Below are 16540 nucleotides of genomic sequence, written 5' to 3'. Positions count from 1 at the left end.
GAGATTGATTGCTAGCAGAAATTGTTCAGGCTAAATCCTAGTCAAGGCATAAAATTATGTTTCTATAGCTATAAGTCTTTTTTTTCTATAAAAAATAATAAACATTTCAAAGGCCAACATTTTATTTGTGTGTCGTACAATTGAACAAGATTCGTACCTTTAACGAGCAAACGATATTTTCAAATGATTTAAAGTTATTTTTGCTGTTTAATGTTGAAACATTTAAGTTCAAATAAAATATAATACTTTAGAATATTAATATCCAACATAATGTAATGTAATTCAAAAATATGAAGAAATTTACATAAAAATTAAATCATATTCTTTATGATTGCTATAAGTTTCAGAATATATTTTTAATAAACATAAATGTCTCCTTTACCATGCTTGAAAATATTATATATTTTTTCATTTTTTCTTTGTAATCCTAGCGAGATCAAAGCCTCATATCATTATAATATCAAAATATTTATATTGTTGTCTTTTTTAAAAATATTTTTTGTAGACTGTTTTTTTAAGTTATTATTAAGTTATTATGAAACAGTAAAAAATACTGTTATTATTTTACAAACTTTGATGCTTAAATTGTGATGTTTTATATCTTACGGGTGTTTCGTGATGGCTGATATAAATCGAATCTCTTATTTTTTGATGACGCTGTTTATTTAAAAATATACTTATCTTATTCATATTTATATAATTGTATATTCAGTAGTTTTTAAATATATTTATTCCTATTTATGTATTATTATGTATTAATGAAAAATGAGGAGTAACTTTTGATCTGCAGTATGAATAAGTAGCACATTATATAGTTCATTAAAAAGGTTGTCTAAATAATTAACTTGGTTCTTAATTACAAATTGCAATGCCGCTTAATGTTTGCACTTTATTAAGAGATGTGCTCATTTGATAAAAAATATACTAAGCTAATAAGTCAATGTATAATGCTTTCTCAGTCAGCAAATAAAATACTAAAGATTTTAAAAAGTAAAATACTTTTAAAAAAACAGTAAAATACTTTTTAAAATCTTATATAAATGCAGTAAAATAAATTTCCTGTGTACATATTGTTTAAAAATGATGTAAAAGAAACGTATTCTAGGGCTCCAATCAAAATTCAATTAAATCTCCTTTTTTAAAAACAAAGCTTTTATATATAAAAATTATAATCTATGCACGACCGTTGCACAGTTCCTTCGTTTAAAACCAATCATGGACTTAGACCAACCATGTTTACCATAAAAATGCATTACCATCGGAAACGAAATAAAAAAATACAATTTTAACTCAGAATAAAAGAAGTGCTTGCAATATTTCAAGATTAAAAACTTGTATAATATGCTGATTTATAACAATAAGAAACAAGTTCAATGCTTAGCCTTATAGCAGACTGTTATCTCAAGTTTATTCGACGACATAGTAGAAAGCTAATACACTATTAAATACAGAGAAAAATATTTTTGTTTTTATCTTTTTGTCAAATTTAAACGAATAAATTGCCGTGGAGTACCGGCTTAGAATAGTACTCCCCCAATCTCATCCCGTGGGTGTCGTAAGAGGCGACTGAGGGACGGGGAAAAGGGGGGATGGGCAGCAGCGTCCCCTCTCCCATAAACATCTTACCCCCCTACTGCGCTCGCCAACACGCCTGCCCAGCGCGGCGAGTATGGGCAAACCCCTCCCTTAATGGCAGATGCGCCCAAAAAAAGGCCCCCAGTTACCGGCAAGCCCGCTAGGCCCGACCAAGGTAGCGGTCGCGGTATCGGCAGGGCAGGGGGTGCTAAGAATCACCGGTTCACGGCAGGCTACCGTATAAAACGACTGCACATGGCAACGTATAATGGACGCTCGATGAGGCTGGACCATCACCTCGCCGAATTAGAAGTAGAGTTAAGTCATATAAACTGGCATATACTGGGGTTATCTGAAGTCCGAAGACAGGGGGAGGACACGATAACTCTAGAGTCCGGTAACTTACTCTACTTCCGCGAAGGTGATAACCTCTCCCAGGGTGGTGTCGGTTTTCTAGTCAAAAAGGATCTCATTAGCAGCATTGTGGAAATCAGTAGTGTGTCGAACCGGGTAGCGTACCTTGTCCTAAAACTTTCCGACAGGTACTCCCTGAAGGTCGTACAGGTATATGCGCCAACTTCACCGCTGTGAAGTGATCACCGCTTGGTTCGAGGCACTCTAAATATCAACTTAAAAGCCGAAAGATCGAGAATGATGAGGTCTACTCTCCGACCTACCATGCTCCAAGCTGCTCAAGGCTCCGAAAAGTTCCAAATGGAACTTCAAAATCAATTCACCGCGTTGGAAATCATAAACAGCATTGATGAGAGAACCGACACGCTGGTCAAAATACTGCAAAACACATCCCGCAAGTGTTTTCCGCCACAGAGAAGAGACAACGCACCAAAACTCTCTGCTGAGACACTCGAGCTCATGAGAAAACGACGAGAACTACCATCGTTTTTGTTAGATAAGGCCTTAATCCGAACAATAAAAACGCTGACGCGACGCGATCTCCGGCGCTCCAATACCCGTGCCATCAAGGCTGCGATTGAGCAAAATCGGGGATCGAAAGTGTTCGCTCGCAAGTTTGGGAGGCCGCGTCTGACAAAACTTAAAACTGAAAATGGTGGGGTCGTTACCTCTAGGCCTGAGATTGTCGGAGAAGTAGAGAGGTTTTATGGGCAGTTGTTCTCTTCAAGATCGGATAAACCCGTGGGAATCAGTATTGATGACCAGCGCGCCCCTCTTATGCGCCATTACTCCGAGGAGCTCCCGGTCGTTGACCAAGGAGAGATTAGGGCGGCTCTAGAACAGCTTAAAAACAACAAAGCTCCGGGAGATGACGGAATCACAACAGAGTTGCTTAAGGCAGGCGGGACTCCGGTCCTGAAAGAGCTAGCAAGCCTCTTTAATTCCGTCATCCAACATGGCAAGACCCCGGAAACGTGGAGCGGGAGTGAGGTGGTACTGTTTTTCAAGAAAGGTGATAAAACCCTTGAAAAACTACAGACCAATCTCCCTCCTGAGTCACGTGTATAAGCTGTTCTCAAGAGTCGTCACGAACCGTCTCGCCAGACGACTTGACGAGTTCCAGCCCCCAGAGCAAGCCGGCTTTCGATCAGGCTACAGCACCGTGGACCACATCCATACTGTTCGGCAGATTGTGCAGAAGACCGAAGAGTACAATCAGCCGCTGTGTATGGCATTTGTGGACTACGAGAAAGCCTTCGACTCCATCGAAACTTGGGCAGTGCTCGACTCATTGCAGAGATGTCATATCGATTGGAGATATATCGAGGTACTGAGATGTCTGTACAACGCCGCTACAATGACTGTCCACATCCAGGACTGTAAGACGAAGGCGATCCAACTACGCAGAGGGGTGGACAGGGGGATGTAATATCCCCGAAACTTTTCACCAACGCGTTGCAAGACGTTTTCAAAACGCTGGATTAAACTAGGTATGGAGTCAATGTAAACGGCGAGTACACCTCACACCTTCGATTTGCCGACGATATCGTCATCATAGCAGAGTCGCTGGAACAACTCACCGAAATGCTGCGTAGCCTAGGCGAGTCTTCCCGGTGTGTCGGTCTCGGTATGAACTTGGACAAGACCAAGGTCATGTTCAATAGGCATGTCGTGCCGGGACCGATATACGTCGAGGGGAAACCTCTCGAAGTTGTTAGTGAATATACCTACCTAGGACAGATAATACAAGTCGGTAGGAACAACTTCGAGAAGGAAGCCGATCGAAGAATTCGCTTGGGATGGGCAGCATTTGGCAACCTTCGTCAAGTCCTCAAGTCATCTATACCGCAATGTTTGAAGACGAAAGTCTTCAACCAATGCGTCTTACCTGCCATGACATACGGTGCCGAAACGTGGACACTAACTGCGGGACTAGTCCACAAATTCAAAGTCGCTCAGCGTGCTATGGAGCGAGCTATGCTCGGAGTATCTTTGAAGGATAAGATCAGAAATGAGATTATCCGGAAAAGAACCGGAGTCACCGACATAGCTTGCAAAATTAGCAGGCTGAAGTGGCAGTGAGCTGGTCACGTATGTCGTAGGACCGATGGCCATTGAAGCAGACGAGTCCTAGAGTGGAGACCGCGAATCGGCAAGCGCAGCGTAGGGCGCCCTCCAGCCAGGTGGACCGACGACCTTAAGAAGGTGCCGGGCACCAACTGGATGCGGAAGGCGGAGGACAGTGAGCTTTGGCGCACCTTGGGAGAGGCCTATGTTCAGCAGTGGACAACGATTGGCTGTTGATTGATTGATTGAAACGAATAAATAAAATTAGTTAGACATATTTGCTACACTGTTATATAACTTTACTTGATTAAGTTGTTGCTAATCGTACGACTTGCGGGTATATTCTTCCAGTTTCTTTATCCAGTTTCTTTAGTTACACTGGCTCGCTCACCCTTATAACAGGAACATAACAATACAAAATTTTGTGGTTTGGCGGTAGAATATCTGATGAGTGGGTGGTATCTACCCAAATGAGCTTGTGAAAAGCCCTACCACCGAGTAGAAAATTAAGTATAAAGTCAAGATATATCTTTGTACAGCTAACGTCCGCGTAACTTGGGCAAAGTAAACTAACAGCCTGTGAATGTCCCGCTGCTGGGCTAAGGCCTATTCTCCTTTTTTGAGGAGAAAGTTTGGATCTTATACCACCACGCAGTTCCAATGTGGGTTAATGAAATACACATGTGGCAGAATTTCAGTGAAATAAGACACATTAAGGTTTCCTCCTGATGTTTTCCTTCACCGTCAAGCCTCGCATTATAAACACAAATTAAGCACATGAAAATTCAGTAGTGCTTGCCCGGGTTTGAACCCACGATCATCGGTTAAGAATCACGCGTTCTAACCACTAGGCCATCTCGGCTCTAGTTGGTCAAAGCTATGAGTATAATATCCATCATCTGCCTCAGTTACAGCCGCGGGCGGGCCTTAGCCTGGTCCAGTAAAACTCTCCAGTCCGATCTTTTCGTGATATAATGTATGCATAATATTACATAATTATAATGAGCTGTTTACCTATGAATTTTTTTAAGCGGAGGTACTTAAGTTTTTATATACGTGAGCCCACGACATGCTTATATTTGCAAACTGTCTACACACTTTGTTTTCTCGGAAGTACTGAAATAATCCCCGTCCCTCAGTTGACGTTTCGCCATTGACGTAAACAAGGTAGCACATTCTTTTTTGCCGTGAAACAACTGAGAATTTCTAAAATTATATCATACTTAATGTACATTTCTTTTGAATAAGGAAGAAAAATTTTATAATTTAAAATCAATGCATATTACAATTTCAATAAAAAAAAACTGGTCTTATATGGGTAGGGATTTGGTGATAATGTAGGCATAATTTATACTTTGAATATAAATTACTATTTTATTTATTTGAGACATGAAAGCAGACGGGCTAATTTTTAAATATATAGGTTAGCTCTTGACTGTTATCACACCTGATGGAAAGTTTTTTTTTTTTTATAGAATAGGAAGGCGGACGAGCATATGCCACCTGATGGTAAGTGGTCACCAACGCCGATAGACATTAGCATTGCAAGAAATGTTAACCATCGCTTACATCACCAATGCACCACCAACCTTAGGAACTAAGATTTTATGTCCCTTGTGTCCGTAATTACACTGGCTCACTCACCCTTCAAACCGGAACACAACAGTAACAAGTACTGCTGTTTTGCGGTAGAATATCTAATGAGTGGGTGGTACTTACCCAGACGAGCTTGCACAAAGCTCTACCACAAGTAGAATATCTGATGAGTGGGTGGTACCTACAGTGGGTTATCATACAGTCTAAGGTGGAGCGCGCTTGCCTAGAAGATGCCTATTTACTCTTGACTTGAAGGTACCCATATTGTAGGTGGTGGGAAAAACGGTGGTCGGGTTGGTATTTCAGACCTTAACGGTGCGTATCAGAAACGAGGAAGCAAGTTGTTAATAATTTCCTGTGATTATCCAACGTGTGGTTACTGCTGGCCATTTACATTAATTTGATGTTTTGTGTTATTTTAAGTAAAAACTAGATTACTTACTAAAAAATAAAATTAACGATAAGTGTGCTCGTCGCCTAGTGTAACTGATCATGCCTGATATTGTTTACATAACATATTGTTTTACTAGAGTGCGTCTTTGTGTAGAAACTAAACTAAAGAAAATTGAACAATACGGTATCCGGATATTGGTTAACCTATTTATGTCGCAGATTTCAATTGAAACGCCCACGGTTGTTCATTATCCTGGATAAAAGATCATTTTAAATATGACACAAATAAAATAAATAATAAATAGCTATTTACGTTATGACCTTTAGTTTATACAAATGAAAAGTAACTTGTAATTATAGAATTTTTCAGTTTTTATTGTACTCTATATATATAACTTACTGATTTACTTACGTGGTGGTAGGTCTTTGAGATTGCCCATTTGGGAATAGCCACCCACCCACTCATCAGATATTCTACCGCCAAACAGCAATATTAGTATTGTTCTGTTCAGAGTCAGTGTAATAACGCCAATTCTCCAAGTTTGGTGACGCATTAGCGATGTACGAGATGGTTAATATTTCTTAAAATGGCAATATTTATGGACAGTGTCCACTTACTATTGTTGTGGCCTGTACACTACTGCCGTTTTTATATAAAAAAAAATCATATCATTATATTATCAACTGCATTTGGTCAACCTATAATGTCTTTGTATTTCCATAATTTCCATAATGAATTGGTTTCCCGGACAGCTTGAGCCGATTTAGTAGGCGGCATAAAGAGAGGTCTGTAATACCATTCTTCAAGTACATTTGTACAAAGTTTAATTTAATATCCATATAGATACAAAATATTAAATTTGTCGCGTTACAAAATTGGATTTCTGGGCTACCCAAATTTTGTTGTTATTAAACGTTCTACTAGATTTATTTATCAAGTTCTTTCTTCAATAAAGATTGAAGTTCCAATAATCCTATTCGGTTCTTCGTTCGAAGTTATTTCTGTAAGTTTTGTTAACTTGTGAGGATCGTTTTTAGGTTTTAAATGTCACAATGCATTGTTTTTTAATAGACAATTAGTCTGCAACTTAATTAAACAATTGCAGTGTAAGACATCATTTCAGCCAGTCGGACTGACGACGTGTGTCGGGAACTGGCTTGATGCGTAAGGTGGACCCGTGTTTAGGTGTATCTTAGGCTCTCCCAAATCCGCTGACCAATCGTAGTCTATTTCTGGACCTATATCCAGTATACTAGTATACAGTATACTATATTGGTTTAATGCTGACAACGATTACTAAACTCAATTATTTTTTTACATTTATGCACAAGATAGCTTAATTTTACAAACGGACGATACTAAATTTTTGAGAACTTAAAACAAGTTTTGAAGAAGATTTCAGAAGAACTTCGTTCCAATTTGCTGGACTTTCATTATAAATTTTCGTCGACGAAATAAAATAAAAACTGAACTGAATCATATTCGGCAATTTATCATTCGTTCAGTGAAATGTCTGACCTTTGAAGCGCTTTTTGTGCATGCGCTTTTGTTACATGAGTCATGTAACAAAAGAGAGTTCGATAGTATTGTTATTAATATTGAAGACTACCAATTTACCAAACCACTAGAGTTAATATATTGTATTCTTTGGTAGTAAGTACATTTTGCAAGCACGTCTGAGTATGTGCGGCCCACTATTACATATTGTAATATGTGTTACATAACATCTTAGTTCCGAAGGTTGGTGGTTAATATTTCTTACAGCGCTAATGTATGTGGGCGGGGGTAATCACCATGTACAATCAGGTGGCTCATTTGTCCATCCGCCCACTTATAAATTAAAAATATCACGATATATATATAAAGATTTATTCTATGCCATTAATAATTAAAATTTAGATTGACAAATTTAATTGAGGTAAATATATTACATTAGTAGCGAATATATTTAGAAAACGAAACATACTTAGTTATGAGGTTTTTAGATTTATTTAATATTTTTTTCACAATCTAAAATCTATTTGTTCGATTGAAAAAATCCTATGTTTACGAATCCCGAAGTATAAAAAACTGTCGTATAGTAACTGTCGTGTAGTATAAGTATAAAAAACTACATATAGAGAGATATATCATAGAGAATGTAGATAATTTATTTTTAGTGAAATTTTTAGTATTAATTGTATTTTAAAAATCATTCGTTTGGACGTGACAACGAATTAATATAGGTTATTTTCTTAGATTATTTGAAATTAAATCGGAAGCAATAAAAAACTATCGTTATACCGTAACCGCCTGTGAATATCCCACTGCTGGGCTATAGACCTCCTCTCCCTTTTTGAGGAGAAGGTTTGGAGCTTATTCCACCACGCTGCTCCAATGCGGTTGGTGGAATACACATGTGGCAGAATTTCAGTGAAATTAGAAACATACAGGTTTCCTTACGATGTTTTCCTTCACCGTAAAGCACGGGATGAGTTATAATCACAAATTAAGCACATGAAAAATCAGTGGTGCTTGAACCGGGCTTGTATCGTTATAACTATACTATTACGATCCTTACATGATAAAGATGCAAGGACGAAGTTTGTTTATAGCGGTTACACAACGATTCTCACGGATATAATTAGATACATTAAGCTATTTTTTGTACTTTTATTCAGTTCAAGTTATAAGTTTGTTATCACACTGTAGACTTAATAATGTAATACATTACATTATTTCATAACATTTTCACTGGTGGTTAGTCTGTATGGATATTACTCATTATTTCGAACAAACATCGTTACTGTTTATTGTGGTTAAGTAAAAACGATGATTTACTATGATGTGCCTGCATTAGGATTATAGCACCGTAATGCTCGTAGTTAGCAAGACTTCGACAGATTTGTCTGTGTCAGTTACTATATTCAAAGATAATACTTCGTCTGCAGGTCTAATATTAAGACATAGTACATAATTATCGCATGCAAAACGTTAATTTCATAGCTTTTAATAGGAAATCCAAAATCTTGTTACAATTCACAAAGAAGAAAGAAAAGACAATCAAAGCTGTAATAGATTATGCAGTGTTGTCGGGTGCAATGTAAGTCCCGTGAATAGTAATTTTAATATACTTTACTATTATTTACCACCATTAATGGTTTCTGTTACAATTACATCACCAGTAAAAATACCTGTTTTCACAGCTTACAAATGCAGAGAAGTTTGGTCCGGCCTAGAACTGGAGAGGGTGTTTAATCTGGGCCTTGATGCTGCTTTACTGCTGATCCCGTTTTTCATTATGTCCTTCGCCTATTCTCTCATCGTCAAGAAATTGTGGCGAGGGATGAGACATGAAATACAACACAACTTCAACTGGCAAAAACATTGTGAGTATTTTTTTACTTTTAAATATAACCATAATAACTCGCTCAGAGACAAATTTATTTTGATGCTTGAATCTGGGTCTTTACTGTAACGACAATATTCTTTGTACACTTATACTAAGTATAAAAACCTACATTTAAACACGTTAATAATCTCACGTCAAAGTTATGTCATGGCTTAGTAAGAGTTCCAATTTTTGTATTAGGTCCAAATACGTTACAATATTTTTAACATGAAACGTTTTGGCGCGCCGTGGTAAGACTGACTCGTATGCCGTGACAGCAAAGCCATATTTTTTATCTTTTCATTAAGCTACCACACGTCATGACTTGCCTCGGAATTTTAAAAATGATATCCATATATTTTGATTCTGATTTATGACACATAAAGGACATGGCCATTTTTTGTATGAAGGTTTGCATAGGTTTCGAATTTAATTCACACCAATGAATTGTGATGTTTAGCTGAGCTGCACTGAGGGATTTAAAATTAGGATATTGGGATGTTAAATTACTAAACAAAAAAACCCAAAAAACTCGGCATTACAACAGAATAAACGTAAACATTTCCATTAAATCCTTTAATCAGATTGTTGCCAATAAGTACAGATATATTAAGATTTTGAATAATAAAATATATATATATATTTATATATATATATATATATATATATATATATATATATATATATAAAGAAATATATATTTTTTACAGATATATATCTTTTATAAAGCAACGTAATCGAGTGATGAATGGTATCAGTCCGTAGAGATAAGCGGGGATTAAAAAATATTAGAAACAGTAACAGTAACAGCCTGTTAATGTCCCACTGCTGGGCTAAGGCCTCCTCTCCCTTTTGAGAGGCCTTTTTTTTATTAGAAACGAATCGCAAAAAACAAACAGTACGCAACGTAAAATCTGCAATGACTTTACATTGTCATTTGGCAGAGTCGCGCTCGCGGCAAAAGTGGACGCGTTCCCTTTTAAGTAATATAAAAATATTGTTTTTGTGTAATATAAAAAAAATTATCTTACGCATCACATTTATGAAAGGATAATTTTCTTAAATGCAAAAAATACCAATGAAGACATTTTCGTATAAATAAAATGTTCTTAATAATTGTCCATAGTCGAGCATAGACGAGCCGGTTGGCGAAGTTGGTAGAACACTTGCCTTTCACGCCGAAGGTTGTGGGTTCGATTCCCACCCAGGACAGACATTTGTGTGCATGAACATGTATGTTTGTCCTGAGTCTGGGTGTAATTATCTATATAAGTATGTATTTACAAAAAAAAGTAGTATATGTAGTTGTCTGGTTTCCATAGCACAAGCTTTGTACAAGCTTAATTTGGGATCAGATGGCCGTGTGTGAAAAATGTCCCAGGATATTATTATTATTATTATTATAGTACTTGTCTATGCCCATCTATGCAAGTAGTATGTATAGTCTTGGACATCCATCATGATATTAATCTTTCTCTGTGCTCCATTATGGTGGACTACATTTTGAAATAAAAACTCCCAAGTTCATAGAGTTTAAAAACTACTTAGTAATTTAATTTTTATTTTATAATATATTTAATAATGTACTTTTTAGCTACCTTATTTAAGTCAAGCACGAGATGAATTATAACCACAAATTAATCACATGAAAATTCAGTGGTGCTTGTCCGGGCTTGAACCTACGATCATCGGTTAAGATTCACGCGTTCTTACCACTGGGCCATCTCATACTTTATTTATATTTCCTATAGATGAAAGGACTTTAATCGAGAGTTTTAAATTTAGATTTTCCATTCAATAGATGTAAAAAATACTGCACGACTGCTTGGATGACAAAGGCTATTGATATAGATATTGAGATTGATATTATTCCGCAAAACAACCTGACAAACAAGTATAAATCATAAATGAAATTATTGTTTTTATTTATGATATATTCAGTGACATTTTTTTTTCTATGTTGTATGGGCCACCTACGCCCATAGACAATATCATTGTAAGAAATGTTAAACATCAGCTACATCGCCAATGCGACACCTTGGGAACTAAGATATTATGTCCCTTGTTCCTGTAATTACTCTGGCTCACTCACCCTTCAAACCGGAACCCAACGATACAAAGTACTGCTGTTTTGCGGTAGAATATCTGATAAGTGGGTACCCACCCATCACTTACCCAGACGGACTTGCGCAAATCTATAACACCATAAAGTGGTAATTATTATTATTTAATTTATTTGGTGATGTATACTGACTTGACTTTTAATGGTAATGGCAATTATGAATGATAATTTTTAAATTAAAGTATGATATAAATATTACATAAATTATCCGCACACTATGCCCGATTAATGATCCTGACAAAAAAAAAACAAATATTTCTCTACAGAGGTTGCCTGGAAGAGATCTGTAAGTGATAAGGCCGCCTTTGCATACTAAATGGTAGTACATTTAGTTGTATTATATGTTTGTAAATTGTGTACAATAAAGAATTAATAAATAAATAAATAGTCGCCCCAAATCTGTAATTCTATAATAATATTGCATATCATTTATGTGACTAAACATGTATGTGTATGTTAAAATGTACTATGTCATATTTTATGCAAATAAACTATTATTATTATCACGAAGCACTTTGACGCTTCAAGCGTTTGTAGGCAGCTTATTAAGGAATGTAGTTGTGCGTAGTGCTAAATGAAAAGATTAATATATCATACAAACTGTTAGCATATAATATTGATAAAATGAAATAACAATATTATTATTACTTTTAAAATTCAGATATTTTATTAAATAAAATTGTGAATTGAGACTAAATAACCGATGTTCATCAGTATTTATTCTATCATTTAATGGCAATTCTTTGTAACTCTCCTCTTTTCAAGTGTAAGTAAGTGATTCATTCAGTGATTTAAAGACAAGTCTGTGCGACATTGTTTTCAAGAATTTATTAAATTGAAATCTAGATAAATAATATATATTCTTTATGAGGTGATTATGTAAGGTGAACAGGAAAAACGATCGCTCAGTGTGAGTTGCGTTACAGACAACTTAAGCTTCACTCACCTGATACTCCTTCGATCCGATAATGTATTAACCGAACAAACGCTAATAAAAATGGTGCAAGCAATATATTATTACAATGTACTTTGAGGAAATAAATATTAAAAAATCAAATTCAATATTCATATTCAATTTCTAGATAAAAATAACATTTTATATGTTAGAGTATCAATTGAATATCAGCACGATATGGTTCAGTGGTTAAAACACATAAATCTTGACCGATGATTGCCCTTAAGTCCGCGTAAATTGTATTTTTAATTCATCTCGTTCTCGACGTTGTATAATAACGTCGTGAGAAAATCTGCATGAAAAACTACCACATGTGTATGTGTGTGTGTGTCCACCGACTCATAATGGAGCAGTATTTGAATAAGTTCCAAGCCTTTCCCTAAAAGAACAGAGAAGTTACTTCACTTTTTTCATTTCATTTAATTAAACGTGACTTCAGACCAATACTGACATTTACATACCCAGTAACTCACGAATTTCAGCCTTATATAGCTACAAATGGGGCAATTTATTAAAATATATAATAATAATGGATCAGCTATAATAATGGAAAGCGATGCATAATTAACAAGTATTTTAACTGAATAGAAATAAAATAAAAATTACCATTTAAATTAAAACAATCACATACTTTTTATTTGTTAACTGTAATAAAAAACTGTAAAAAGGATATTTTCCATTTATTGAAGTCCCGTTCCTATATTTAAAGAATCGTGATTAATATGTATACATTAGTAACCGATCTTTTTTTGAGTTGGTATTACGAGGGATTTCGTCGCTTTCGAAAGTTACAAAAGTTTTATCCAGGGTGGCGATTTACGATTTGCTTACGATACGTGACGCTTTCGAATTTGGAATAGGCAAACAAATTTTTTTTTATGGACATAGTTACCGTAGATATAATGGCATTATTTTGCTTACCGCGATTCTTAAGGGATATACGTGTGTCCATAAATACAAGTGCAAATCTAATATGATCAGAAATAGTTCAGGCGCAGGGCCAACTGCTTTACGAGTTTCCCTAGATAGTGCATACTTCCAACTTCCAGACTCCGAGGTGATACTTATATTTTTTCGACAGAATAAACGAATATTTTTTTATATGCCCGCCTCTATTAGTTTGAATTAGATTTTGGGATCTGCGGCCTTATTAACCAACGAGAATATCATTATCGGATAGATATAAATACAAATACAAGAAGAACAAAAGTTTTAGGTGTCTCATATCGCGTTGCCTATAATAATTCTATTGAAATATCAGAGAACCATTAAATAACATTATGTATAGAGGCTAGCTTTTCCATGGGATAAATGACAGTTATGACTCATTTCTTATGAGGTACCTACATTAAGGTAGAAGCGAATATTATATTACTGGTAATTTAATACGATGCCATTTGTAGGTATACTCTTTGCTTTTGTTTTCTTTTTATATTTACTACATATGTTGACACATTGTATGTTACACTTATATTACACAAAATAATCCACCAGCGTGGTACTAAAGTGAAATAATAATCTTTTTAGATAATATTATAACTGGTATATTGTTAGTTACTTTTCTATGGACTTAGCCCGATAACAAGAATAAAACAATCGATTCTATGCTACCAGCTTAAAATGTAAAATAGTATAATGCTTGTACACTTAACTAGCAATCATCATATTATTAAAATAACTTTTATGACTAATTGATTGAGAATATTTTAGTTTAATCTTACATTTAATTTATTTATTTACAAAATATAAATAAACATTACAGGTTGAACCTAAAGCTTTTACTTACTTAATGAATACACTTGTGTTGACGAGCGCAAGTGTATTTGTCAGGAACGCACAACGATATTAGCTGAGCTGCACTGAGGGATTTAAAATTAGGATAGATTGCCGCCCTAAAACAACGTCGTTTAAACGATAGTCGTACTTGACTGGTGTGTTTGCACGTGTGAATGATATTATAGAGCACTTTTCATCATAAAAAATAAGCCTATTCCGCTTATTCCATTCTCCAACATTTTGGATGTATTTTTGTAACAACAACCAATCCAATAGCGTTTTGATTTTTAAGAATAATTTCAAATCATCTGCAAATAATAAACTATGAGCTGCATTAACAGCATCAGGCAAATCGTTAATAAAAATCAGAAACTCAAGAGTCCCTAAATTGGAACCTTGACTTATTCCGGAAAACGTAAAATACGGTTTAGAGAGTCGTCCATTAAACTGCACATACTGCCACCGGTTACGGAGGAGGAGAAAAATTGTAACAAGGCAGGAGTAAATCCGCTGGCTGCAAATTTACGCAGCAATAACTCGTTCTCGTCGTATGAGTAAAGTGTTAATAAGTTACTCATAGTCGAACGACCAGCTCTGAATCCGTGCTGGGCATCAGACAGTTGGATCTCAACCTGTACACGTATCAAGCGATGCAAGATACTTTCGAACAACTTGCCAAATACTGATAGTACAGCTACCGGCCTATAATCACTTACGTTTGTTCCGAAATTATTCTTAGGTACCGGAACCACACGTTTGATTTTCCACACATCTGGGTACCAACAGGTTGTGAGACATAAATTAAAGATGTACAACAAAGGGGAAGCAAACACTGACCGACAATATTTAATGATGTAAGGTGGAATGCCGTCTGGACCAGTGGACCTTTTTGGTTTGAGTTTTTCAAGAGATAGCTCCACATCGGCCAGACTCAAAGACCTTATATGGATCGTCGTTTAGATTGAAAGACACGGCTTACAGAAGAGTGAAATGGCAGAAAATGTCGCATCATGCTTACCCGTCTCTATGCTTTCTCTTATTACTGTCTCTTTCTATTTTATTTGGTTGATGTTTTAACAAAAATGAAATTAGTTAAAAAATTATAAAAACGTATATTCAAGCTTATAAAAATACTCAAAATAAATGAAAAGAAAGTCATGGATAAATGTATAATGTTTTTAAAGTTTTATAAAATTGAATAATATTCAATAATTTATATTTCTGGCGGCAATAATGGATACTACGTTGTAATGGCACGATCTTTCTTAATAACTGTATATCGTATGTCATTGATGGCGCTCACTTTTTTACGTATATGTTCTATTAAAGTTCATTAATATAAAATAACTATGTAAAGTAAATCTAAGCTTCCAAGAGATTAAATGAATTAACAAAATACTAAAACAGTTTGCCAATTTTACTGTACGTTATTATTATATTGTTATAAATCAAGATAGAGTAATAGGTTTTTAAAAATAGATAAATCAAAATAACTATACAATAATAAAGTAAACGTAGACCGACACGTACAATTTACACACACAAATAGCTCGGCAGGGCCAGTCCCCAGTAACGATCATCAGGTGATCAAGTCGCGCCGCTAGGCCACGCCCCGTCGGAAGACATTCCTAACAATATTAATTATTTCGAAGATTAATGCAGATATTTAACTTTTAAAAGAAAAATATCTTTTTGATTTTTTTCATTAACTCATTTTGGTATTTGATTTTCAGTTTTTCGAATGTCTAATTTGACTCTTTGTTCTAAATTATCGTTTACATGATTTTATTTTATAATATCTAAAACACGAAATATATATTCCAAAAGTTATTGGAAAATATTATGCCAATATTTACCAAGCTTTAAACATTTAATTTAAAGTATACATTTTTGATGTTAATATATTTTTAAAATATTAATTTTACTGAGACAACATTCGAAATAGAATACGTTGGAATTTAAATAATTATTTTAGAATTGTATAAACTATATACTCGTTACATTCAAAACCTTTATGTATATAATAATTAGGTGTTTACATTAAAGACTTAACTAAATATATACAAATCAAAGTTAATAGTCTCAGTGTACCATGACTGCGTGGAATGGTCGCAAAAATACATGCAGCATTTTTTGTTTAAGAACGCGCTTTCAGTCAGCTAAAATTCAGATTTCCGCGTGTACCTAACACGCCTTTTCGACACGGGAACTCTTTTTTAGGCTTTTTCTATGTCAAAGTTCCGTTCGTTTACGATAAAAAAGCATGCGCAA

The 16540-nt window shown here is 35.2% G+C and overlaps 1 protein-coding gene across 1 annotated transcript in view; it reads left to right on the top strand.

Moving 5' to 3' along the window:
* LOC126781923 (cholecystokinin receptor-like) overlaps positions 1 to 16540 on the top strand; it is a 74533-nt gene that overhangs the window by 15984 nt on the left and 42009 nt on the right. Inside the window, exon 4 of the mRNA XM_050507045.1 lies at positions 9232 to 9414. Within this exon, the coding sequence (XP_050363002.1) occupies positions 9232 to 9414 (183 nt within the window). The remainder of the gene's footprint in view (positions 1 to 9231; positions 9415 to 16540) is intronic.

The sequence above is a fragment of the Nymphalis io genome, chromosome 4 (genome assembly GCF_905147045.1).
Source record: "Nymphalis io chromosome 4, ilAglIoxx1.1, whole genome shotgun sequence".
Classification (NCBI taxonomy): Eukaryota; Metazoa; Arthropoda; class Insecta; order Lepidoptera; family Nymphalidae; genus Nymphalis; species Nymphalis io.
This window is presented reverse-complemented; position numbering and strand designations above follow the sequence as displayed.